The sequence below is a fragment of the Ornithorhynchus anatinus genome, chromosome 5 (assembly GCF_004115215.2).
Source record: "Ornithorhynchus anatinus isolate Pmale09 chromosome 5, mOrnAna1.pri.v4, whole genome shotgun sequence".
NCBI classification, from domain to species: Eukaryota; Metazoa; Chordata; class Mammalia; order Monotremata; family Ornithorhynchidae; genus Ornithorhynchus; species Ornithorhynchus anatinus.
The window spans coordinates 10,698,218-10,724,414 of NC_041732.1; the positions used below are offsets into that span (position 1 = coordinate 10,698,218).

A 26,197-nucleotide genomic window follows, 5' to 3' on the forward strand; every position below is an offset into this window, starting at 1 on the left:
CTTCACTTCTCTGGGCCTCAGTGACCTCATCTGTAAAATGAGGTTGAAGCCTGGGAGCCCCACGTGGGACAACCTGATTCCCCTGTGTCTCCCCCAGCGCTTAGAACAGTGCTGGGCACATAGTAAGCGCTTAACAAATACCAACATTCTTATAGCAGGCGCTTAACGCAGGCCAAATTACCATCACCTCATCTGTCAAATGGGGATGAAGACTGTGAGCCCCACGTGGGACAGCCTGATTCCCCTGTGTCTCCCCCAGCGCTTAGAACAGTGCTCCGCACATAGAGAGCGCTTAACAAATACCAACATTATTATTGTCATTATCAGCAGGCCTGGCTTCCCGGCATCCTTCGCGCCCCTTGGCCGATCTCCTCCCTCACGGCCTTTGTTTCGGCCTCAGGAAGTCTCGCGAGAGCGGGGCGGCAAACGGCGGCGGCGGCGGGCGCCCGCCACATCTCGCGATATTTCAGCGGGGCGGAGGAGGGGGGGGGAGGTTGCTCCCCTCTCCCCCCCCCCCCGCCCCCTCCGAAGAGGCTAATATGGTCGCCGGCGATGGACAGCCCAACAGCAGGTCGGTGCGAGGCCGCCGCCTCCTCCCCGTTCGCCTCGGGGCCCGGCCGGGGGAAGGGGGAGGATCCCGCGGGGCTGGGGACGCCGTGTTGGGGGGTCCGGGGGTCCGGGCGGCGGGCTGCGAGGCGCCCCGACGCCAAGGCCTCGCCGGCCTGGGGCCGGTCCTGCCGCCCGCCTCCATTTCCCTCCCCTCCAGGAGACCCTTCCCGAAAGCGGGCTTCGCACCCAGCCTCCCCCCACTAGGCCGGGCCGCCTCCTCCCACCCGCCCCTCCTTTATTTCTTTATTCGATTTCTCTCTACGTGTCTCTGGGTCGGGCGGGCCTCGGAGGAGAGGTTAATAAGAAGGATGGTGAAGCGCTTGGCTATTGGTTGAGCGCTTATTAGGGGCCCAGCACCGCTCTCAGCGCCGGGGGGGGGATACGAGGTGATCCACTTGAGGCTCCTAGTCTTTATCCCCGTTTTAATAATAATAGGGGTGGTGTTTGTTAAGCGCTTACTGTGTGCTGAGCACTGTTCTAAGCGATGGGCGGGATAAGGACTTGAGGCTCCCAGTCCTTATTCCCATTTTAATGTTAACTGTGGTGGTAAGCACTTACTATGTGGTGAGCACTGTTCTAAGCGATGGGGGGGGATACGAGTGATCAGGTTGTTCCACTTGAGGCTCCCAGTCTTTATCCCCATTTTAATAATAATAGGGGTGATGTTTGTTAAGCGCTTACTATGTGCTGAGCACTGTTGTAAGCGATGGGGGGGATAGGAGTGATCAGGTTGTTCCATTTGAGGCTCCCAGTCTTTATCCCCATTTTAATAATAATAGGGGTGGTGTTTGTTAAGCGCTTATTATGTGCTGAGCACTGTTCTAAGCGATGGGGGGTGGTACAAGATGATCAGATTGTTCCACTTGAGGCTCCCAGTCTTTATCCCCATTTTAATAATAATAGGGGTGGTGTTTGTTAAGCGCTTACTATGTGCTGAGCACTGTTCTACGCGATGGGGGGTGGTACAAGATGATCAGATTGTCCCACTTGAGGCTCCCAGTCTTTATCCCCATTTTAATAATAGTGGTGGTGTTTGCTAAGCCTTACTATGTGCTGAGCACTGTTGAAAGCGATTGGGGGGGGATACAAGTGATCAGGTTGTTCCACTTGAGGCTCACAGTCTTTATGCCCATTTTAATATTAATGGTGGTGTTTGTTAAGCGCTTACTATGTAGTGAGCATTGTTCTAAGCGATGGGGTGGTTACGAGTGATCAGGTTGTTCCACTTGAGGCTCACAGTCTTCATCCCCATTTTAATAATAATAATAATAATGGTGGTATTTGTTAAGCACTTATTATGTGCTGAGCACTGTTCTAAGCAATGGGAGGGTGATCAGGTTGTCCCACTTGCGGCTCATAGTCTTCATCCCCATTTTAATAATGTTGGCATTTAAGCGTGTACTATGTGCTAAGCACTGTTCTAAGCAATGGGGGGGGGGGTACAAGATCATCAGGTTGTCCCACTTGAGGCTCACAGTCTTCATCTCCATTTTAATAATAGTGGTGGTGTTTGTTAAGCGCTTACTATGTGCTAAGCACTGTTCTAAGCTCGGGGGGGCGGGGGGATTCGAGATGATCAGGTTGTTCAATTTGAGGCTCCCAGCCTTTATCCCCATTTTAATATTAATAGTGGTGTTAAGCGCTTTTTATGTGCTGAGCACTGTTCTAAGCGATGGGGGGGGTTACAAGGTGATCAGGTTGTCCCACTTGAGGCTCCCAGTCTTCATCTCCATCTTAATAATAATAATAGTGGTGGTATTTGTTAAACGCGTACTATGTGCTGAGCACTGTTCTAAGCGATTGGGGGAGGGGGGAATACGAGGTGATCAGGTTGTCCCACGTGGGGCTCCCAGTCTTCATCCCCATTTTAATATTAATAATAATGGTGGTATTTAAGTGCTTACTATGTGCTGAGCATTGTTCTAAGCTCTGGGGGGGGGGCGTGAAACAAGATGATCAGGTTGTCCCACTTGAGGCTCACAGTCTTCATCCCCATTTTAATAATATTAATAATGATAATGTTGGCATTTGTTAAGCACTTACTACCACTATTAATAATGTTGGTATTTGTTAAGTGCATACTATGTGCTGAGCACTGTTCTAAGCGCTGGGATAGATACAAGGTGATCAGGTTGTCCCACATGGAGCTCACAGTCTTCATCCCCATTTTAATAATAATAATGTTGGTATTTGTTAGGTGCTTACTATGTGCCAAGCACTGTTCTAAGCTCTGGGGCGGATACAAGGTCATCAGGTTGTCCCACATGGGGCTCACACCCGTTAATCCACCTTTTACAGATGAGGGAACTGAGACCCAGAGAATGGAAGTGACTTGCCCATAGTCACCCAGCTGACAAGTGGCCGAGTCAGGATTGGAACCCATGACCGGCGACTCCCAAGCCCGAGCTCTTTCCATTGAGCCACGCCGCTTCTCTGATCACGGGCCGGGGAGTCAGAGGTCCTGGGAACTAATCCCACTGATCAGCTGTGTGACTCTGGGCAAGTCATTTGACTTCTCCGGGTCTCAGTGACCTCATCTGTCAAAGGGGGTGAAGACGGTCAGCCCCCGTGGGACAACCTGATGAGCTTGTATCTAACCCAGCGTTTAGAATAGTGCTCGGCACATAGTAAGGGCTAACCATTATTATTAAAGCAGGGATGGAGGAGGGGCCTGTCGGATTGAGGTTCCATCCCCATTGCAGTCAGTCCTATTTATTGAGCGCCTACAGTGTGCAAGAACCCTGTATTACTACTACTAATAATGATGATGGTGTTTGTTAAGCGCTTACTATGTGCCAAACACTCTTCTAAGCGCTGGGGGTGGGCGGGGGAGGCAAGGTATCAATCCTATTTATTGAGCACCTATGGTGTGCAAGAGCCCTGTACTAACAGTAATAATGGAATTTGTTAAGCGCTTACTATATAACAAGCACTGTTCTAAGCGCTGGGGAGTGGAGGGGGAGACAAGGTATCCTATTTATTGAGCGCCTATGGTGTGCAAGAGTCCTGTACCACTAGTAATGATGGTATTTAAGTGCTTACTATGTGTCAAGCACTGTTCTAAGCGCTGGGGGGGGGGGCGACAACAAGGTATCAATCCTATTTATTGAGCACCTACAATGGTATTTGTTAAGCGCTTACTATGTGTCAAGCACTGTTCTAAGCAGGGGGTGCTGGGGGAAATCACAAGGTAATCAGGTTGTCCCACGTGGGGTTTACAGTCTTAATCCCCATTTTCCAGATGGGGAAACCTAGGCCTAGAGAAGTGAAGTGACTGGCCCAAAGTCACCCAGGTGACAACAGAGGTGGGATTAGAACCCATGACTTCTGGTTCCCAAGCCCGGGCTCTTTCCATTGGGCCACACTGCTTCTCTAAGCGCTTGGGAGGCTACAACATAACAACACCTCTTCCCAGCCCCATCTGACCTTAGAGTCGAGAGAAGCGAGCTTAGAGTTTAGGAAAAAACGATTTTACATCCCCCTCCCCTCTTGATGGAGGGAGCAAGAGTGTTAAAGCGACGGCCCATCCCCAGAATGAGTCTGCATAAGGAGCTTGTTTTTTCCCCCGCTTTTTCCTCCCGGCAAACGTACATTCGCGAGCGAGATGGGTAGGAGGGATGAGGCCCCTTTTTAGGTGAGACGAGTCAGTTTTCTAGGTAAATCCTAAATAAAAAGGATCCCCTTGAGAAGAAAAACACAGGAGCCCTTATCCTTGTGAAACCCTTTTTGTGATAGAACTGGGCCTTACTCCAAATTTGAGACTGTCTTTAGTTGTTTCTGCTTACATGGTTGCAGGCCCCACCACCGGTCTCTTGTCATTCCTGTAGATTAATCGCTGCTAAAATATTTATGACGTTCTCATGTTCTCCGAGCAGTTTTTGTTAGGTTCCGTGAGTCTCTCCTCATCAGTGATGCCTGCGAATCGCATAAATCGGTTTTTGCTACTATTTTGGGGATGTTTGTTAGGATTGTAATCCTGAAGGACAGCTTCCTGTCTTTCAATAGCGGGCTTGTGGGAGCAATTACTGGTAGGTTGTTTAATTTTGAGGGTTCTCTACCCAATTAAAATTCAGCGACATTAAATACATCAAAGTGGGCAAGAAAATGCAAACAGTGCTTTGAAGAGGCCAAGCAGGCCAGAAAATGTAAACAGTGCTTTGTGGAGACCAAAATGTACTACAGCCTATGTTGCTATTTCTGTTTTCATTCCTTATTTTCAAACTAAAAATGTTTATTTTTAGCAAATGTATTTACTGATGGTGGCTCTCTCTCCTCCCCCCCCAGGATGCCCCTTTGAGTACTTAATTGAACCTCTAGATGACAGTTCTGATAAGAAGTTCTTCAACGTTCCTAAACTTGGAGGCATCAAATATGGTAATGTTTTTTATTTTAAGATGTCGGGTTCGGTTTCAGTTTTGGTCCCGCTATCATTTGTGTAACATACTTATTTTCAATAAATAGAATAAAATGAAAATGACACTTATCCTACAAAGGAAGTGTAAACTTTAGAGTTGTTAAAAATCTATTTGCATTCAAAATTAATATATTTCAATTGAAAAAATCATAGATAAGTCATTCCTGTTAATATAGTGGTATTAAATATGCATTTAAATTCTCAAGTTTGCAGTGAGCCTTGCCTGCAAGGGGTAATCACTGACCATGTCTGCTTGGAATTAAGGCCTTCCTGGAGAAGATTCTTCCTTTGAAAAAAGTTTGGTTTTTGGCCTGTCCGCGGGGAACTAATTTATTAGCTTCCAATCCCTAGTAAGGTTGTCCCCTGGTAAGCAAAGCTAATGTTTTTGGAGCCTTTAACTACTATTCTCACCTCAGAACCCAAGAACTTGGATGCCTAAAGACCTGCCAGATTGACACACTACTTGCCAGGCACTTCCACCAACTCCCTTTCTTACCGGTTTAAGCCACTGTCCTAAGAAGCTGCAGAAAGAACAAGGATCCCATCAAATGGAGGATGCAAACAGTAGAGTTGTTTGTTTACATCCAGGTTATCAAGAGTTCCTATCTATTGTTTACTTAAACTCCCCATGTAGCTGAATCAGGGCCAAGGAAAGAGATTAGGTATCCACAGGTAAAAGCAAATAAACCCGCCCTCCTTCCTAGTGGTAGGCAACTGCAAATAGCTGATATGGAGTCATTACCGTTTCAGTAGATGAGACCTCTTCTGGTGGATAAGATTGTGTCTTCCAGGGTCTTTCTCCACTGGCTTGAGAGTCTAATGGATTGACAGCTGTGGTTCAGTTGTCTGATCTTCCTTTACAACCTGAACTATCGAATTTCCCTGAGGCTTTCCAGAATGCGAGAGGTTGGAAAAACAAACTCGGGGTGGGTTTTCCCAATTGCTACAAGTCCAAGGACACCTTAGATCTAAATAAAGTTCAGTCCATGTCTCCCCACTCCTCAAGAACCTCCAGTGGTTGTCCATCCACCCCCACATTAAACAGAAATCCCTTACCGTTGTTAGGGAAGCAGCGTGGCCTAGTAGAAAGAGCACATGTCTGGGAGTAGAGGTAGCGGGTTCTAATCCCAGCTCTACCATTTGTCTGCTCTGTGACCTTGGGCAAATCTCCTTAAGGGAACTGAGGCACAGAGAAGTTATCCGCAAAATAGGAATTCAATGCCTGTTCTCTCTTTAGACTGTGAGCCCCGTGTGGGACCCAATTATCTTGTATCAACTCCAGCACTTAGTGCGATGCTTGGCATGTAGTAAGTGCTTAACAGATGCTGCAATTATTATTATTTATAGCCCTCTATCACTTCACCCTGCCCTACCTTACCTCCCTGATTTCCTGCTACAACCCGGCACGCTCATTTTTGATCCGCTAAAGCCAACTATTCACTGCGCCTCAAGATAGACTGTCTCACCGCCGGCGCCTCGCCTGTGTCCTGCCTCTAGCCTGGAACTCCCTACCCTTTCAAATCCGACAGACCATCACTCTCCTCCAAGAAGCCTTCCTGGCTAAGCCCTCATTTTCCCTTCTCCCTTCTTTGAGGCCCTTCCACTTGGATTTGTACCCTTTATTCATCCCACCCTTAGTCCCACAGCACCTATGTATATATCCATAATTTATAATGTTTGCCTCCCCCACTTGACTCTTAGTTCCTTCGGGGCAGGGAGCATTCATTCATTCAGGCATATTTTTTGAGCACTTACTGAGTGCAGAGCACTGTACTAAGTGCTTGGGAGAGTACAATGCAATAATAAGCACATTCCCTGCCTACAATGAGTTTACAGTCTTAAGGAGGGGGCGGCCCTATCGACACTACAGTATAGCTACCAAATGCTTAAAACAGTGCTCTGCACACAATAAGCACTCTAAAAACAAACTGGTTAATTAAGAGAAGATTTTGTTAGGAACTCAATTAAGAGTTTGGGGAATGTAAGGGAGGCCCAGGGGGGAATTTAAAATACCTTGGAGAATTCCCAAGTACAAGGGGAAGGTCAGTGAAGCAGTCACATTTATGCTTACGATGTGCAGAGTACATAAGAGGAGTACAATATAACAGAATTGGTAGATGCTTGCCCTGCCCACAATAAACTCTCTAGACTATCTCATTGTGGGCAGGGCATGTGTCTACCAGTTTGAGAGGTTTCTAGCAGCTACTGTGCGAGGTGTAAAACAAATGACTGATTAATTTGCTTCTCTAGATATGGACTTGAGTTTGAGAGAGAAATTATACCGTCTATACTTTGAGTGGTCTTTTTCTCTCTTTTGATTACCCAAATTGCTGTTCACTCATATTACTGAGGTAGTTTTGCAGCTTTTTTTCATTGGCTTTATGAGTTAACCTACACATTCCCATCCATGAAAATGTTTTCTCTTAAAATCAATGTAAAATAAAGCTAAATCAAATTATGTTAGGTTTTTTTGGCCAGGTTTTTGCTTTCAGGCACTGCCCTGAGTTTAACTTTCCCTAAAACATTAGAGAAAATCCACATGTGGACACTTGTGCAAAAGAGCAAATGCCGTCTTAAAAACTAATAATAATAATAATGTTGGTATTTGTTAAGCGCTTACTATGTGCCGAGCACTGTTCTAAGCGCTGGGGTAGACACAGGGGAATCAGGATGTCCCACGTGGGGCTCACACTCTTAATCCCCATTTTACAGATGAGGTAACTGAGGCACAGAGAAGTTAAGTGACTTGCCCACAGTCACACAGCAGTCAACTAGATAATTGGACTTTCATAGCATGCATGCTTGGGGCAGAATCTGAAGGCGGGTTTAAAAAAATGAAAATGAATGAGTTTTGCTAGCTCGTTCAAGATGCTATCATTTTTAGCCCGATTTTCAAGAAGACCGGAGTCACGCGTCTTAGTACTTACTGCGGTTCATCAGGAAGGCTTGAAAATGCTAGTTTGTGCTGGTGCAGATGAGGCAGCAAATCCATGAGATCGCTCGCTCAAGAGTTGCTCAGCTGACAGCCGCTTCTCGTAGGTGTCGGCCGACCTACATTCGCTTCCTCAACTCACCGCCAGCTTCCCTGTACTCCAGGGATTGCCCCGGAGTACAACCGGGCCAGCAGTAGAAAGGAGAAAATAGGGTAGGAAAGCCTGAAATCCTCTGCCAGTCAGCTTGACAGGCTTTGAAGCAGTGTCACTTAGGGACTGTAGCCAGTGTCATATGGCAAGGCAAAAATCCCAAACAACGAGATCCCGGAATAAAACTGTTTCCTAACTGTGAAGCTGCTCTCTACAACATGTCTGCGCTGTGTGAGGGACATGAAGGGAATGGGTGGCGGAGGGATCCCTAAGCAGTTGAGAACGAGCTGAAATCAGGAAACTGAAAGCTTGGAGGACAAACAGAACGTTTTAAGGATACCGTAAAGCAGAGTCCCAGAAAATGCCAAAAACTGGGAGTCAGTACCCTATCAGAGAGTCAGACCCTGCCCCTCCAGTGGCAGAGAAAGAAAATGAATATATACACGTGTGTACGTATACATGTATGCATGTAATGTGGTCAAGGCTATGGGTCCCACATTGGCCTTTTCAATCACGTGAATTTCACCCTTGGCGCCAATTTCTTGGAGAGTGAAGTACAGTTTTAGTGGTACCTCATTCTCTGTTTGTCTACATAACACAGGTTTCACTGTTAAGACCTTAGTGTTAGGTTTTTTCCATGTATACCTGGGGCAAAAACAATATTTGGTTAAAGTCTTCTAAAAATCTGGCATCCCCGATGAGTAAGCAAGATGTGTATTTCCCAGTACTAAAGGAAACAATTCTATGTTTGTGTTCTGATTGACTTTGGAGGTATCTTAATTATTACAAAATTACGGTAGAGCTATTCTCTCCTTACCTAACTGAACTATTTTCTCTCTGTCCCAGATGTTTTGCCTTACTCGATACGGGTATTGCTGGAAGCCGCAGTTCGAAACTGTGATGGCTTCCTCGTGAAAAAAGAAGATGTTATGAACATTTTAGACTGGAAAGTAAAGCAGAACAATGTTGAAGTGCCCTTTTTTCCTGCCCGTGTTGTTCTTCAAGATTTTACGTGAGTGCCGGTATTCCTTTTCACTGGTAGATATGGCGATGTCTTGTAACCTTTTCGAATTGAAACAATTCAGTAAACAGTGTAGTGCTATCTGTAAGGAATAAAGTGTGGAATGTGTCTATGCAAGTTCATCTACTCTTTCAGGATGCTGTATCTCTCCACAGCTCTAATCTCTGTCCTCCTCTCTACAGTGTTGCATTTCCCCCCGCTTTCAGGAAATCTCTACCTGGATCTCTACTTGTCCAAAACAACTCCTCAACTTCCCATCCAAACTCTGTCCTTCCCGCCTCTGTCCCATCACTGTAAACAACCTCACTACCCCTCTGTGTTTCCAGAGTTCATAGCTGTGGCATTATCCTCGACTCATCTCTGTCATTCAGCCCACATATTCAATCTGTCACTGTCTTCTATCGGTTCTACCTTCACATCTCTAAAACCCCTCTTTCCTCTTCGCCCAAACTGGTACCCCAGTGATCCAAGCACTTATCCTATCCTGCCGTAACTATTCCATGAGCCACCTTGCTAACCTCCCTTCCTCCTTTCTCTCCCCACATAGGTCCATACTTCACTCTGCTACCTGGATCATTTTTCTAAAAAAAAAAAAAAAAGCAAGCCAACATTGTCTATATTTCCCCACTCCTCAAAGCCTCCAGTGGTTGACCATCCACCTCCGTGTCAAACAGAAACTCCTTATCAACAACTTCAAAGCACTCAGTCACTTTGCCCCTTCTGCCTTTCCTCAGTAATTTCCTCCTGCAACCCAGTTTGCACTCCTCACTGTCTCAAAGGCCAACTTAGTTACCGGACCTTGATCTTGTCTGTCCTAACTGTTGACCCTCTGCCCACATCCTCCCTCTGGCCTGGAAGTCCCTCCTCCTCCGTATCTATCTGACCACCATCAGCCCCCACCTTCAAAGCTGTATTCAAATCGCGTCTCCAAGAGGCCTTCCCCAGTTAAGCCCTCTTTTCCCCTATTTTGTCTCTGTTCTGCATGGCCTGTGCACCTGGGTCTGTGCCTTTGTAAGCACTTGATACCCCACCCTCAGCCCCATTCATTCATTCATTCAATCGTATTTATCGGTTATGTACCCGTCCGTAATTTTTCATTCCTGTTAATGCGCATCTCCCCCTGTAAGCTTCTTTTGGGTAGGTAACGTGTCTACTAACTCTGTAATGGGTCTGGAGGTGGGTGAGTATTAAAGAGGTACAGACCCAAGTTCGTAGGTAACACAGAAGGGAGGGTGAAAAGGAGGGGCAGTGGAAGGGAATGAGGGTTAGTCAGGGAAGGCTTCTAGGAGGAGATATTGTTTCAGTAGGGCTTCGGCGGTGGAAGGAGTGGCGGTTTGTTAGATATGAAGGGGAAGGAAGTTCCAAGCCAGAGGGAGGGTAGGTGGCAATTTTGCGCACATCTCTCTGGTACCTTTGCCCCCCATGTGAGCCAGCTGTTTTCAGGATTCCTGTCAGATCTTTTCATTTCACGGAATGCCCCAGGTGGCTGTTTGATCAGAAGCCTTCACCAGCGATGACCTGGGCCCCAGTCGGAATTCCCCCTCTTTCAGAGCCAGGTCTTCTGACTCTCCGAGCTGTGGTCATTCCAGCCAATGGGAGGACTAGTGGAACTTTGACCCATAAGATGAACTGTGGTTTTCAGAGATCTGTTAGCAAGCTAAAACGTTAAATCTGGCACATCGTAATTTTGGATACCTGACAAGTCATGAATGAAATATGACGTAGAAAAAAAGATATTTTAAAGATGAAAAAGTGAAAGAGTTTTGAAGACTGTATTATTTGCAGAAGGATATTTTAAGTGATTTGTTAAAAGTAGACATAATAGCGTGGACTTGACGAGTATACTCAGTACTGCCAGAATATGTTGTCATTCTTCCATTTTGCTAAAACACAATGACAGAATTAGAGAATGTTCTTTGGAAAACGCATGTCTGGAGATGATGTGATTACTCATAGAAAAATGGTCTTTTTCATATGCCTGATAACTGACATGAGATAAGAACTACAGTGCAAGTTTTCCATAACTGAGGTTTCTACAAGAATGGAACTCTAGTGTCCTAAAAGAACAGGGTATATCTTGAGTGTTTATTGCATGACCAAATGGTAAGCTTACTATTTTTCTTTCTTTAGTGGCATTCCTGCAATGGTAGATTTTGCTGCAATGAGAGAAGCGGTGAAAAATCTTGGAGGAGATCCTAAGAAAGTCCACCCTGCCTGCCCAACAGATCTCACTGTTGACCATTCTTTGCAAATTGACTTCAGTAAATGGTACTGCCATACATTTTTTTTTTAATTAGCTGTGTAAAGAGCTCTCCCTGGCAAGAAACAATTTACAACTAATTAATTTACCTTCTAGGTGAAACCTCGATAATAGCTCGGAATCAAAGTTTTTAAAAAGTACAGTAATGAATACTTGGAACTAAAAATCACACAATTTAAGCAGTCCATTGCATTTTTGTACCCAAAAAGCTTGCTGTTTTTCCTTTTGTTTGCTAAGCGTATGTATGACACAATTTTAAAGTAAGGTTTTAGTCTGTTGATTTCTAGGACAGTTCTTGTCGGAACAGATGAAGCCTTTGGGAACTCTTTTTTTTTTTTTTTTAATTCCCTACCGTGCAATTCGCTTAGAAAACTAAACCTGTTTTATTTCTTCCCTCTGGAACCAATTTCTCTTCCTTGTGATTTAATCATTCAGAAGTAGGGAGATATTTGTTGTAGACACAGTGGTGCGTTTTGCAACCCTACTTTTTATTCTGTATCAATCAGTGCTATTTACTGAGTGCTTTCTGTGTGCAGAGTACTGTACTAAGTGCTTGGGAGAGCACAATACAGCGGAGTTGGTAGCCATGTTCCCTGTCCACCATGATGGTGCCTTTGTTTTCTGTTATCGTAATGAGGTTTTGTTGCAGACTGTCCTCATTTTTTTTTAAGGCTTCACCAATGCTGTATTCACATCCTCTGAACAGTGCTTGGCACATAGTAAGCATTTAACAAATGCCATCGTCATCATCATTATTATTATTATTAAAGTATAAACTGGTGTGGCGGGGGTGGGAGTAATTTTTTTGTGTCTTTTGTAAATTTGGGTCCCTTGCATTTTTTTGAGCACTTACTGTGTGCAGAGCACTGCATTAAGTATTTAGGAGAGTACGGTAATAAGAATTATAATAGACACATTCCCTGTCCATATCGAGCTTACCGTCTAGATGGGAGGAGAGACGTTAAATTGATTACAGATATTAATTGTGGGGCTGGCGGGGTGACGAATAAAAGGGAGTGAGTCGGTGACGCAGAAGGGAGTGGGAGAAGAGGAAAGGAGGGCTTCAAGGAAGTCAAGGAAGCCCTCTTGGAGGAGGTGTGCCTTCAATGTGGTTTTGAACAGGAGGAGAGTAAACGTTTGTCAGAAAAGTTATGTTTGTGTATTTAATTTGCTGACCTTATTTCTAAAACTAGTTATGATTTTTCCCTGTCACTTTACCAACCATGGGTGTTGTGCACAAATGCTCTTAATGGGTTAGGTTTCCGAGCTAATTAAGGAACTTAAATTCAATCTTAGTCATTCCAAAGGACTCTCATATGATAAAGATTATTTTTTGAAGAAATTACTGTTGAACTAACTTTTGTTATTTGTATATTATATTTAATTCTGAGGACTTTACAACAAAATAGTATGTCCTATTTCTATGGTACTTTTCTCTTGAGGGGAGCGATAGCAGCCAATGTGTGGCGCATGTTTCATCAGGTGTTGTGATCACAGCATTCATATCCCTTGTGCATCCTGAAATAGTCGAATAATTTTGCACATGAGATTGCTGTCTTAGAATATACTTTTAAATTGGCTTATTAAAAACTGTTAATTCTAATTTTTCAGAAGAGCAATTAAAGGGGGGGAAAAAAGTTTTAATCCTGATTCACTTTACTACATTGAATTGTATCGGCGAATAGTGTAAACTGATTGACAGCATGGAAAAATGTAGTATTTTTATGGATCTACTTCTGTTTAGTCAGAGCTTTGCATTGTAGCCAGTCTTCCAGTAGAGGTTGCTTTTAGGTACATGCGTCTACTTTGGTTTTCTCTCAAAAGTCCTCTTGTCTTGTCTTTGCACCTTCATGTCTTCTAGCCTCAAACTTTCTCCAGGTTTTAACTGTAATACCTTGTCAATGTTTGTGTTTCCCTTTTAAAACGCCAGCGCAATACAGAATGCACCCAATCCCGGAGGTGGTGACCTGGCGAAGACAGCAGCCAGGCTTTCTCCTCTTAAAGTGCAGCTTCGAAAACTCCCTTGCAGAAGCCAGGCTGCCTGCCGAGGACCGTGCGATTCTGGGGAAGCAGCCCGCAACTCAGGAAAATTTTCTGCGCAGATTGAGAACACACCTCTCCTCTGCCCCTTTCACTTACAACCAGTGCCTGAGTATGAAACTTTTAAACTGTTCTTTATTACTGCCAGATTGTCGTTCACTTGACGTTTTCTCATTTTTTCCTAAAAGTGTAGGATTTAAGTGCCAGTTAGATGTCCGGGAATGTACTAAACACTGGGGTAGATAGATACAAGGAATCAGGTCCAGCATGGGGCTCACAGTCTAGGAGGGAGAACAGGTATCGAACCCCATTTTACAGAGGAGGGAACTGAGGCACAGAGAAGTTGTGATTTGCCCAAGGTCACACAGTGGGTAAGTGACAGATCCACGATTAGAACTTAGGTCTGCTGCCCTGCCCACTCCCAGGCAAGTGCTCTTGCCACTAGACCACACTGCTTCACTTCCTGAGTGGTTTAATTTTAAAACCCGTCTTCATATGTATTATTATTTCAGAGAGTGGTGTGTGTTTACACAGGTACAGAGTGAATGATGTTCCGATGGTGCTTTCGTATTAGTATTGCTCAGTGAAGATAGCTTGCAAAAAAAACACCACACCTCCAGTTAAAATGGTGTCCTCAACTATGGTACTTGAATTTGTACTCTCCCAAGCACTTCGTACAGTGCTCTGCACATAGTAAGCACTCAGTAAATACCGTTGATTGATCAACTGGGGGATCCATGCAGGCGGAGCCCGAGAACTATCCCTCAGGTTTTTGACAACAGAACAAATCTTCTTTGACTTGAAGAAGTGGTAAAAGCTATACTCTTCTCTCCAACCCCTCCCCCAAGTATAGGATTGAATTTTCATACATGCAGCTATAGTTATCATTCATATTTGAAGATACTTTAGAATGACAGTGTATTCCCTAAGATACAGCGGTTCACATTTTGAGCCCCTCTCTGAAAAGGTCCTAAAAAAAGCAGAGCCGTGGTTGGACATGAAAGGTAACATGATTTCCAGAACATCCCACAGGCCTAAAAGGAAGATATTACAAAAAACACTGTATTTGCTAGAGATATCAAATACAGGTTTTGGTTGTAGGGAGTGATATTTCTTTAACTTAGTACATTGAAACAATTGTAATAATTATAATTATGGTATTAAACACTTAGAATGTGCCAAGCACTATTCTAAGCACTGGGGTAGATAAAGGTAAACAGGTTAGACACAGTTCCTGTCCCAAATGGGACTCAGTCTTAGTCCCCATTTTACTGATGAGGCAACTGAAGCCAGAGAAGTGGAGTGACTTGCCCAGGATCACACAGCAGTCAAGTGGAGGAGCCAAGAGTAGAACTCATGTCCTCTGACTCCCAAGCCCGTGCTCTTTGCACTAGGCCACGCTGCTTCCCGTGTCTTGAATTAAGTGCCTTGAGTTCAGAAAAGGTTGGGAATCACTGGCTTTAAAGTGTTCTTAATTACAGAAGATATTTAACAATACATAGAGTATTTAAATAGAGTTTAAAGAACCAGAAATGGCTTGATTATAAAACCTCTGACATAACTCTTTGTGGTGAGTGCCTTGCACAGCATTGAATGGAGTTAATACTTCCATTTCTATAGCCTGATCCCCTCCAGGCAGAGCATATGGGGTTTAAGTTCACTTAACATGATCATCTTTCAAACCCAATAGCTTTCATTTGAGCCAGGACCTTCACATTTTAAATACAGATTATGAAGCACTTGATCAAGTGCACTCTAGCACTTCATCCCATTAACCTTTATTGTTTAAGAGAAGCATTTTATTTGGCTCGATGTTGTTAAAGGCCCTTGAAGGAGAAAGTGGTCTTTATAATAGTAACTTATAGTTCATTTGAGAAGTGGAAGGATCATTCTTAGATTTTGACCTCTTTTAAGGGTTAAAGAAGTAGGATTAAAGCAGAGTCACTTTCCTCAGGAGCACTAACAAACCCTCCAACACATCTGTTAACCAGACTCAAAATAAGAGCTTCACTCATGATTGAACAGAATTTAACGCTTTCATATAGCTAGGTCTCAGGATTCAGAGGCCGCATATGCTCTTCTTTTCTTAAAATTCTGTATTCTGTTTAGGTCGTTTGCTCTCCGTCCATCCGTGACCATGTTCAGGTCATCACCAAAATGCATGGACTCCTTTCCAAATGCAGTACAAAAATCAGTCACTGGTATTTATTGAACAGTTACTTTGAGCAGAGCACTGTACTAAGCACTTGGGAGAGTACAGTAGAGTTGATAGGAGCTTACATGGCATTGTCGAATTGACTTAAGGTTATAGATTTATTTCATTCATATTTCTTTTATCTAGGAGCCGAATCATAATGCTGCATACGTTCATTTTTTCCAACCTAATGGAGTGTGGCATGTTATCCTGAGAAAAGTAGCATGTTCCCAGCAGTGAAGTTGGCTCAGTTGGCTCAGTTTTGGAGTTAAATTGCAAAACTTGCACAGTTGCACAAAACCCTGCTTTGCATCATTCTCAGAGCCAATTTGTTGTAATGTACATAGTTCAGTAAATGTTTTTATAATAGGGTAAGAGAGCTAAGGGAGATTATCATAAAATTCAGGACTTCAAATCGGATCTCTATTTGAAACATAAAAATGATTGGAAACCCTTTGAAAATGTGATGCAGAAAGGCTAAATAATTGAAAGTGAATTGGTGAATGGTTGAATTCTCAGTTTACCCTTAGAAAAAGTTCACCCAAAATGGTATGGGTTAAAACCACATCCAAGCAATTATACTGGCATTTGATAAAATACATTTTACTGGAAATAAGAATGCAAGTTAGGGAATGCTAATTATAAGGTTTTTGGAGGATATTTAGAATTTAATTGTATAGCGCTAGTGGAATTACTTATCTAAATGATTAAATTATCTTTCCTATCCCTAAATTTATCCCTTTTTCAAAAAAAAAATTCTTTACCCACCCATAATAATAATAATTGTGATATTTAAGCACTTAGTATATAGTATATATCAAGCATTCTAAGCAGTGGGGAAGATACCACATAATCATATCAGTCATAGTCTGTGTTCCACACGGGGCTCATAATCTAAATAGGAGGGAGAATAGGATTGGATCCCCATTTTTGCAGATGAGGGAACTGAGGCACAGAGAAGTTAAAAGACTTGCCCAACATCTCACAGCTTGCACGTGGTAGAGCTAGGATTAGAACCTAGGTCTTCTGACCCCCGGGCCTGTGCTCTTTCCACCTAGGCCAAGCTGCTCCTCAGCTTTGCGCGATACGATGTGCGCTCATCTTCAGCCATGCTTGCATATGTAGAAATACCATAGATACAGGCACTCTCAATCATACTCTGCAACACAAACTAACCCTTAAAATTCACACACTCTAACATTAATCTTACCTGCTCTCATCCAGTCCAGGGGTACTAGAATTGAGAAAGATAAAATCTGGGGGGAAAGGTCTGGTAGAGAAGGGAGGAATGCAAGCGTAAGTAGCATTCAGAGAGGATGGGCAGCCTATCGAATGTGGAGGAGCAAAGTTGTCTCTCTCCATTTGGTTTCAAGGATAAATTCTTCCTGGACTTTAAGGCTGCCCAAACTTTAAAGCCTCTCAGAGTCGCTCTCCCTTTCCCCTTCTCACTGCCCTACCCTGCAATCTCTTCAAAGTTTTGACATTGAGCATTTGCCATGTGGTGTGAAGCAGGTGCATTCCAGGCTCCAAGCCTTGAACATTGGTTGGGGTGATCCCATTTGATTCAGGGAAGACAGTTAAAGCCCAGGCAGCCTGGTTAAGGATGTTGATGAGAGTTTATATAAATAAATATCACTATTCTAGGAAGTTGTGAATCACAAGCTCGCAAGTGGAAAAGTAATCATTTCCCAGCCTCACATTGCCCGAAGCTTAATCAGTAATCTCAAAGAATAACCATGAAAGGAAACACTTTAAGGACGATCGGTCATTGCTGATTATTGAATTCTTGAGGCATGTCTGCAAATGCCATTTCACTCTCGGTGCCTTGGAACAAATACATGTTTTAAAAAAAACCCAAAAAACCCTGCTGCTTTATTTCCCCAGCCTTTTTTTTTTTTAAAGTACAACAGGGCTGTGTCTTTTAACTTCCTTACTCTCAGTATTGATGATGCAAGGGCAAAACTGGTTTAGGAGGGAGGATCTTCAGTGGTTGGATATAGTTGAAATTGCTTCCGACCCCAAAGAGCCTGTAACTACCCTCTCTTTTTGTCGCGAAATAAAAATCACTCAAATCTGTTATCGAACCTTTACTGTTATTTCACCTAAATCTTGCAAAATAAAGTAAGCTAGATTCCCATCCCTTCCCAAGTATCACGTAAACATGATTTTACCCAATACCTGCATAGACAACAATCCCTGTTGATCCGGTCTTTTGCTTGTCGTTGAAATTGGGTCTTTTCTTCCTTCTCGGAAAAACTAAACTTACTGATTTTGAGAAATCCTATTGCACGTATTCAAAGCAGCATGGTCTCATAGAGCATAGGTCTCGGCATCAGAAGGACCCTGGCTCTGCCACTTTGGGCAAGTCACTTAACTTCTCTGTACCTTAGTTGCTGTCTTTGTCAAATGGGGATTGAGTATGTGCCCCGTGTGGGATAAGGGACTATGTCCCACCTGACTAACCTCTATGTACCCCACACTTAGTACAGTGCTTAGCGGACAGCGCTCACCGAATACTATAATCATTTATCATTTCTGTTTGGTATTTGCACAATTCATTTAAGCTTGTTAACGAAGATGCAAAACTTTGATTTTATAAAACAGTAAAAGAATTACTAGCTGATTTAACTATTCTTTTCCTTTCTAGGCCTGAAACAGTGTTAAAAAACCAGGAGGTAGAATTTGGCAGAAATCGAGAGAGACTTCAGTTTTTTAAGGTACGGATTAAAAAACAATTCGTATGAGAATTAGTAGAATTCAGAAATTTCCGATGTCTGGAATGATTTCATTTTTGAATCAAACTTGGATTTTTATCGTCAGATGTTTTTTCAGAGAAGCGTTTTGCAAAATAAAATACTTGATTCAGAGATAGTCTCCAGTAATGCAGTTGTTAATTTTTTTTAACTTAAATTTTATTTTGTGTAGCAAATAGCACAAGAGTAATGTTCTTGCCAAGTTTAAATTACAGAAAACTCACATTATCATATTCACTATGTCCATCTAGCATGTTGTTGCGGAAACATTTCCCATTTCCTAGCAATGTTCTCACCCGATACATAACGTAAACTTGTGTTTTGGCCGAACTGGGTGTGTTGGTTTTTTTTAGCTGCTTCAAAAAAAAATTCCTCAAGAGTTTGAAATTCAATTTCTGTAAAAGGTTAGAACGTTTTTACACTGCAGCTAAGCAGCCAGGATGGATGAGCATGTAGCAGAAAGTCCGGAGACATGGGATATAATCTCTTCTTTGTCAGTGGCCTGCTGGATGGCCTTGGATGAGTCCCTTAATCTCTCTTGTCCCTCAGTGCCCTCATACCTACTCTCCCTATTTTAAGACTGTGGGTTGGGGACGTGTATGATCCGGTTATGTACCCCATCATTTAGCACATTGCTTGACTGGTGGGGGGTTTTTTGTTTGTTTGTGTTTAAATGGTATTTGTTAAGCACTTATTTTGTGCCAGGCATTGTTCTAAGTGGCTGGGGTAGATACAGGGTAATCAGGTTGGTCGCAGTCCATGTCCTACACGGGACTCAGTCATAATCCCCATTTTACAGATGAGGTAACTGAGGCCCAGAGAAGTTAATTGACGTGCCCAAGGTCACACGGCAGACACGTGGTGGAGCTGGGACTAGAGCCCAGATCCCTCCAACTCCCAGGCCTATGCTCACAGTCTTCATCCCCATTTTGCAGATGAGGTAACTGAGGCCCAGAGAGGTTAAGTGGCGTGCCCAAGGTCACACAGCAGACACATGGTGGAGCCGGCACTTGAACCCAGGTCCCTCCGACTCCCAGGTCCATGCCGTATCCACTAGGCCATGCAACTTCTCAGTTTGGCCCGGAGATACTTGCTTAAGAAATAATTAGCACTTGCAGTTTTTCTACAGTGACGTTAGTGACATCTTTCGGAACGTATGGAACAAGTTATTTTTGTCTCTCCAACCCTTTAGATTGTAAACTCCTGGAGAGTACTGATCATGTATTTTGTTTCTGTTGCACTGTCAAAAGAACTCTTATAGTACTTTGCACTCAGTAGGACTCTGGTTTTTATGGAGCAAAACTGCTATCTGTTGGAATCCAAAAATCCTCAGGGCATTCTTAACAGTGTCTGAATCCGAAATCCTTCACACTGACCTGTATCAACAACTTTTTCCTCCCCCATCCCCGCCACTGCAAACTGGCTTTCTCCAGGATGGCTTCTGATGGGCTCAGAAGCCAGTTGGATTGTGCTGATGTTTTTCAAGAACCACCTTGAGTAGCTAAGGATAAAAGTTAAAAGTTTCCTTGAACCAGAAAAGTTGGGTCATGTGTCTCTTGTGGCCTTCCCTCTTAAGAATTTGTAATTTAGAGGTGACACGCAAGTAGCTGTAGCCTACTGGAGAGGAAGTGAGTGAAGAAAAAGCGTGCCTAGTGGAAAGAGCGTGGGTCTGAGAATCAGAGGGCTTGGGTTCTAATCCTGGCTCTACCACTTGTCTGCTGGATGACCTTGGGCGAGTCATTAAACTTCTCTGGGGCCTCATTTATCTCATCTGTAAAATGGGTATTAAAGACTGAGTCCTGTGAGGGGCAAGGGATTGTGACCAATCTGAATATCTAATATAATAATAATGTTGGTATTTATTAAGCGCTTACTATGTGCAGAGCACTGTTCTAAGCGCTGGGGTGGATACAAGGTAGGTTGTCCCACATGAGGCTCACAGTTAATCCCCATTTTACAGATGAGGTAACTGAGGCAAAGAGAAGTTAAGTGACTTGCCCACAGTCACCCAGCTGACAAGTGGTAGAGCTGGGATAATATCCCTGTGGTTAGTATAAGTGCTTGGTTCATAGTAATAATAATGTTGGTATTTGTTAAGCGCATAGTATGTGCCGAGCACTGTTCTAAGCGCTGGGGTAGACACAGGAGAATCAGGATGTCCCACGTGGGGCTCACAGTCTTAATCCCCATTTTCCAGATGAGGTAACTGAGGCACAGAGAAATTAAGTGACTTGCCCACAGTCACACAGCTGACAAGTGGCAGAGCTGGGATTCGAAATCATGACCTCTGACTCCAAAGCCTGTGCTCTTTCCACTGAGCCACGCTGCTTCTCAAGTGCTTTACAAATACCATAACAAAGAAGGAAAAAGCATAAAGGGTGGTCGCCAAGTAAGAGGAAAAGGCTTTGGATTATTGGGAAAAGTAATTCAGGCACAGGTTTTGACACCAAAATTCTGTTGGTATACTGGGGCAGTTCCAGTGACCTGTGACTAAAATCATCTCCTTTGCGTGAAAGTATCCTCAAACATCTGGCAGGTTAACACAGGATTTGATTCCGATTTGCTACTTAATATGAGTTCTGATATATATGGGATGAAAAATAATCACAGGCTCTCCACAGCTGAATTAACCTATTCATTCTTGTGTTTTTCATTACTCTAGTGGGGTTCAAAAGTGTTTAAGAATGTGACTGTAATCCCTCCTGGAACTGGCATGGTTCATCAGGTGAACTTGGAATACTTGTCCAGAGTGGTTTTTGAAGTAAAGGATTTCCTCTTTCCAGACAGTGTAGTTGGCACAGATTCTCACATAACTATGGTGAATGGCTTGGGAATTCTGGGTTGGGGTAAGTAGACGTGACCTAATATGTTTAATTTTAACTCTTCTGGGTTTTGCCCAACCGATTGTTGTGTGCATTTGTACTGTTCTTATGCTTTGGTCATTAAATTACTTCTGCGGTTAAGTTCACGTGATTGTCTAACTTGACTTCTTACGGGGAGGTTCTATCTTGAAGTGACATAGAATCTGGGAGAGGGTATTAGTGGTATTTATCGAGTACTCACTGAGTCCGCAGAGCTCTTGTACGAAGCATCTGGGAGTTTGTGAAACCAGGGTTTGATTGTGTTCCCGGAAGAAGGAGTGAGGCCCTTAGTGTTGAAGTCACCTGAAATATTAAGGAGGATTAAGATGGAGTGGAGTCCATTGGATTTGGCAAGAAGGAAGTCACTGGTGAATTTGGAGAGAGCAGAAGCCAGATTGCAGGGGGTTGAGGAGAGGAAGAGGAAGCAGTGGATGTAAACAACTTGTTTGAGGACTTTTGGAAAGGAAGAGTAACAGGGAAATGAGTTGATAACTGAAGGGTGCAGTGGGGTTATGGGTGGCGTTTAGGATAGGGGACATGAGAACATGTTTCAGAGCAGAGGAAGGAGCCATCGGAAAGCAAGTGAGCCACTGGAGGTTTTATTCTCCCCACTCCCCGCCCAGTCATTAAGGTACCAGAAATATTCAGACCAAATAGTTCAAAAACAGCTGACCAATTGGTAATTTTAAAATATGGTTTTCAGTTTTCTTTACAAGATGTAGAGACTTGTAATTTGGGGCAGAAATGAAAGGGATTAACTAGCAGAGATTCTAAAAATGTCATTTCTGAGAATCAATCAGAATTTTTGAAATCCTCAAAAACTGCCTTTAAATGGCCTCATCTCTCTTCCACTGTGTCTTAGCTGTGACCTGGAGAAATTATTTCAAGAAGTCCAGATTGAGTTCGGTGTGGTACAGGAGTGGTCCGTCCATCACCCTATAAACTAGGAAGTTGCCTGAATTTCAAATGATCTGATATCTAGACTAGCATTTAGTGATGGTCATTTTTCAGGCAAACTGGACGAAATATAAAAGGAACCTTTAGGGTTGGCCCTTATGTGGCTAGATTTCCCTCTCAGCAGCAGCTTCATGTTTTACGAGTAGAAGTAGATAAAAGCAGATGTCATCTGCTTCAGATTCAAATGGTGCAGAGGTAATTTAGTTTAAAATGATGTTTTCCCAAATTATTCTTGCTAAAATGGTTGCCTTTCTGCTTTAGGTGTTGGAGGAATTGAAACAGAAGCAGTTATGCTTGGCCTGCCAGTCACATTTACTTTGCCAGAGGTGGTAGGTTGCGAGTTAATTGGCTCATCAAGTCCATTTGCTACATCCATAGATGTTGTTCTTGGCATTACAAAAGTAAGTTTAAAATTATATTTTACCTTCATGAAAGACTTTTGTGTGTGTGTGTGTGTGTGTTTGCCTGGCAAAATTTGAGAAATAAGTGAAATTTTGGAATAGCATTGCTAATTCGTTTAACGTAACCTTCTCACTGTGCCTCGTTCTTGCCTGTCCCGCTGTCGACCCTTGGCCCACACCCTACCTCTGGCCCAGAATGCCCTCCCTCTTCACATCCGCCAAACTAGCTCACTTCCCCCCTTCAAAGCCCTACTGAAAACTCACCTCCTCCAAGAGGCCTTCCATTCATTCATTCATTCATTCATTCAATAGTATTTATTGAGTGCTTACTATGTGCAGAGCACTGTACTAAGCGCTTGGGATGAACAAGTCGGCAGTTCATCCGCTTGGGATGAACAAGTCTTCCCAGTCCAAGACCCCCCTTTTCCTCTGCTCCTCATCCCCTTCCCATCACCCCGATTCCCTCCCTATCGCCCCGACTCCCTCCCTCTACCCTACCCCCTTCTACAGCAGTTATGTGTATATGCACATATTTATTATCCTATTTACTTTATTAATGATGTGTATATATCTATTATTCCATTTATTTATATTGATGCTGTTGAGGCCTTTCTGCTTGTTTTCTTTTGTTGTCTGTTTCCCCCCTTCTAGACTGTGAGCCCATTGTTGGGTAGGGACAGTCTCTATTTGCTGCTGAATTGTACTTTCCAAGCACTTAGTACAGTGCTGTGCACACAGTAAGCGTTCAGGAAATACGATTGGATGAATGAAGTGATGTAAAAGTGATGTAAAATAGTAAAGTTTTATCCGTGCGTGTGGGTGAGCCTGAAAAAACTGACTTGTTCCCAAAAATCCATTTAGCATGGTTTAGTGGATACAGCACGAGCACGAGTCAGAAAGATCTGGATTTTAATCCTGTCTCCACCACATGTGTGCTGTGACCTTGGGCAAGTCACTTACCTTCTGTATGCCTCAGTTACCTCATTTGTAATAAATGGGGATTAAGAGTGTGAATCCAGTATTGGATAGGGACTGTGTTCAAACTGATTACTTTGTATCTACCCTGGTGTTTAAAACAGTGCTTGGCACATGGTAAGATTTTTATGTATCTGGTGTCCTCTTCGTTTTTCTATTTGTAGATTTTTTTCCATAGTCACTGAATATTGTTTTCAGTGACTTGGATTCTATTTCTTCCATAACTTGTCAGATAAAACCCACATTCCAACTCCATATGTTTTTTTTTTCTGCTTGAAGCATACAGATCTGTAAATAGCCGGTCATTGAAATCAAAATCTGATGTTTTGTTTTTTTGAGAGGCTAATGTTTCCAGTTGCTTTTCATTCAGTCATATTTATTGAGCGCCTACTGTGTGCAGAGCACCGTACTAAGTGCTTGGAAAGCACAATTCGACAACAGAAAGAGACAATCCTTACCAACAACGGGCTCAAAGTTTTGCCCACCTCGACTATACTAGTATATAGCCAACTCTTACCTAATCAGTTGTGTTATTTCTCCTTTTGGCTGCTTGCCTTTTGGCTGTTGCTTTGCTCATTAGAATTGAGAACTGGCTATACGATACATGAATTCTATTTGATCTGCTTTCTCAGATATGAATGTGGAACCTCTCTTGTGCTTCTGTGTTTCTCAACTCTAGCACCTCAGGCAAGTAGGAGTGGCGGGAAAATTTGTCGAATTCTTTGGAAGTGGAGTAGCCCAACTCTCCGTAGCTGACCGAACTACAATAGCAAACATGTGTCCTGAATATGGTGCTATCCTGAGCTTTTTCCCCGTTGATAATGTAACAGTAAAGCATTTAGAGCATACAGGTAAGAAGGTAACAAATTGGTAGCTATGTTCCATTTCAAGCATGTCTAATGTGGTTATTTAAAGTTAAATTCTGTGCTAAACTTATTTTTGGATTTGTAGGCCTGCTTTATTTTAGAGTTAGAGGCAGTGTAACGTAGGGAAAGGATTACTGGGATGAAATAGGGCCCCGGTATTACTGTACTGGTCTTGTTTTCTTTTCTGACTACTGTGTAATCACATTACTTCCGTTTTACTAGGGATCACATTTTAGGAAATGGTATCTTCCGTTAGCAAAATGAGGGGTTAGATCCTTGAAGGTCTCCTGTTTTTATTAAAATAACTTCTACTCACTACATTTTGTTTAACTACTCTTATTGTGTTGCTGCAGAATGTACAGCTCTTATTGACTTAGTTTTTTTTTGAATTTGAATGGTTGAGTCTTGCTTAAGCACTGTTCTTGTCCTATTTCAGTTCATTAAAATGCAATTGGGGGGATGAGTTACTAAACCCTTTTTTTTTTCTTTTCACTTGTAATAGCCCCACCTTTTTTTTTTTTTTTGCTGGGCCTCATTTCCAATATTGTTCAAAAAATAGGTATTAAAAGCAAAAAATAAAGAAGTAATGAAATCCAGCTCTCAGGACAGTGCATTGTATCCAGTAAGCTCTCGGGGTTCAGCAATCTCTCTGTCCAGGAGAGCCAAACAAAATGAAACCTGTGCACAGGCTGTGCTAGAATTTATGGCTCCCCTTGCGTGAGGTGACGTACGTACCTCATGCCCATTCTTCTACCAGTCTCCTACCCTGCTGCTCTCCGGATTGACCACTGCGTAATCCCTGGAGTCAGACGGACCGAAGGCAGGATGGAGGTATTTGGGCCACGTTATTGCCAGCGCCCTTGGGCAGCAGCAGCTACCAATTGAGAAGATTTCCAAGTGGTCAGGCAGCACACCCAATAAATCGGGGAGAGGAATATGTGTGCTTGTCAAAATGAATGGTAGAACTTAGAGAAACGCAAAAGTTTTACTGTGCTTTCGAAGATTATCAACAGACTACTTGGCTTTTTTTTCTTCAGGTTTTGACCAGGCTAAGCTTGAGTCGGTGGAAACGTACCTTAAAGCTGTGAAGTTGTTTAGAAATAACGATAGTTCTTCGGAAGAACCTGAGTATTCCCAGGTATTCCAAAATTTTTTTTTTCACATTTCAGGTTAGACTTTTTGGCATTGTATTTTCAAAATTTTCATTTTAATAAGTAACCACCTGTTTTTGTGAAGTGGTTACTTTAGAGTGGGTTATTTGAAGATAAGGATTGCTAATTATTATTCAGTCCTGCAAATAAAATTGATCTTCCCTCTAGTTCTTTAAGTATATTTAATTGTTTTTGTATGGGCAGTTTGAATTAAATGGCAAAAAATAACTCCCTCACTGTCCTTTCAGCTCTCTTTTCAGAATCTAAACTTTAATTTCAACAAAATTAATTTTCTAAGACCAACCAAAAACGCTGTGAAGTTATTTGAATTCAAAAAGACTCATGCCTCGCCGCAAAATAACTTAACAAAAACCATCAATTGAGCTTTTCAGCAGTTATAGATAGCACCTAGACCAATACTAAACTCACAGATTTACCATATTACCAAAATTTCTGAGTTACGATAGAGATCTTCAGGGGCAAGTTTTCATTAGGACCAAGCTAGTGTAATACCGGTTATTTTTTCTTCTATCCTTTTCTAAGATGATTTAGCAGGAAGCCATAATAATAATTGTGGTATTTGAGTTTACTCTGTGTCAGGCACTCTTCTGA

General features: G+C 42.9%; 1 protein-coding gene across 1 annotated transcript in view; it reads left to right on the forward strand.

Annotated features, from left to right (window-relative positions):
* The first annotated feature begins 490 nt into the window (after positions 1 to 490).
* The window catches only part of IREB2 (iron responsive element binding protein 2), a 43,144-nt gene continuing 17,437 nt past the window's right edge, over positions 491 to 26,197 (forward strand). Inside the window, exons 1-10 of the mRNA XM_029065531.2 lie at positions 491 to 571; positions 4,894 to 4,983; positions 8,953 to 9,118; positions 11,258 to 11,395; positions 13,318 to 13,539; positions 18,269 to 18,338; positions 21,037 to 21,220; positions 22,454 to 22,593; positions 24,248 to 24,419; positions 25,472 to 25,572. Of these exons, the coding sequence (XP_028921364.1) occupies positions 553 to 571; positions 4,894 to 4,983; positions 8,953 to 9,118; positions 11,258 to 11,395; positions 13,318 to 13,539; positions 18,269 to 18,338; positions 21,037 to 21,220; positions 22,454 to 22,593; positions 24,248 to 24,419; positions 25,472 to 25,572 (1,302 nt within the window). The 5' untranslated portion in view covers positions 491 to 552. The remainder of the gene's footprint in view (positions 572 to 4,893; positions 4,984 to 8,952; positions 9,119 to 11,257; positions 11,396 to 13,317; positions 13,540 to 18,268; positions 18,339 to 21,036; positions 21,221 to 22,453; positions 22,594 to 24,247; positions 24,420 to 25,471; positions 25,573 to 26,197) is intronic.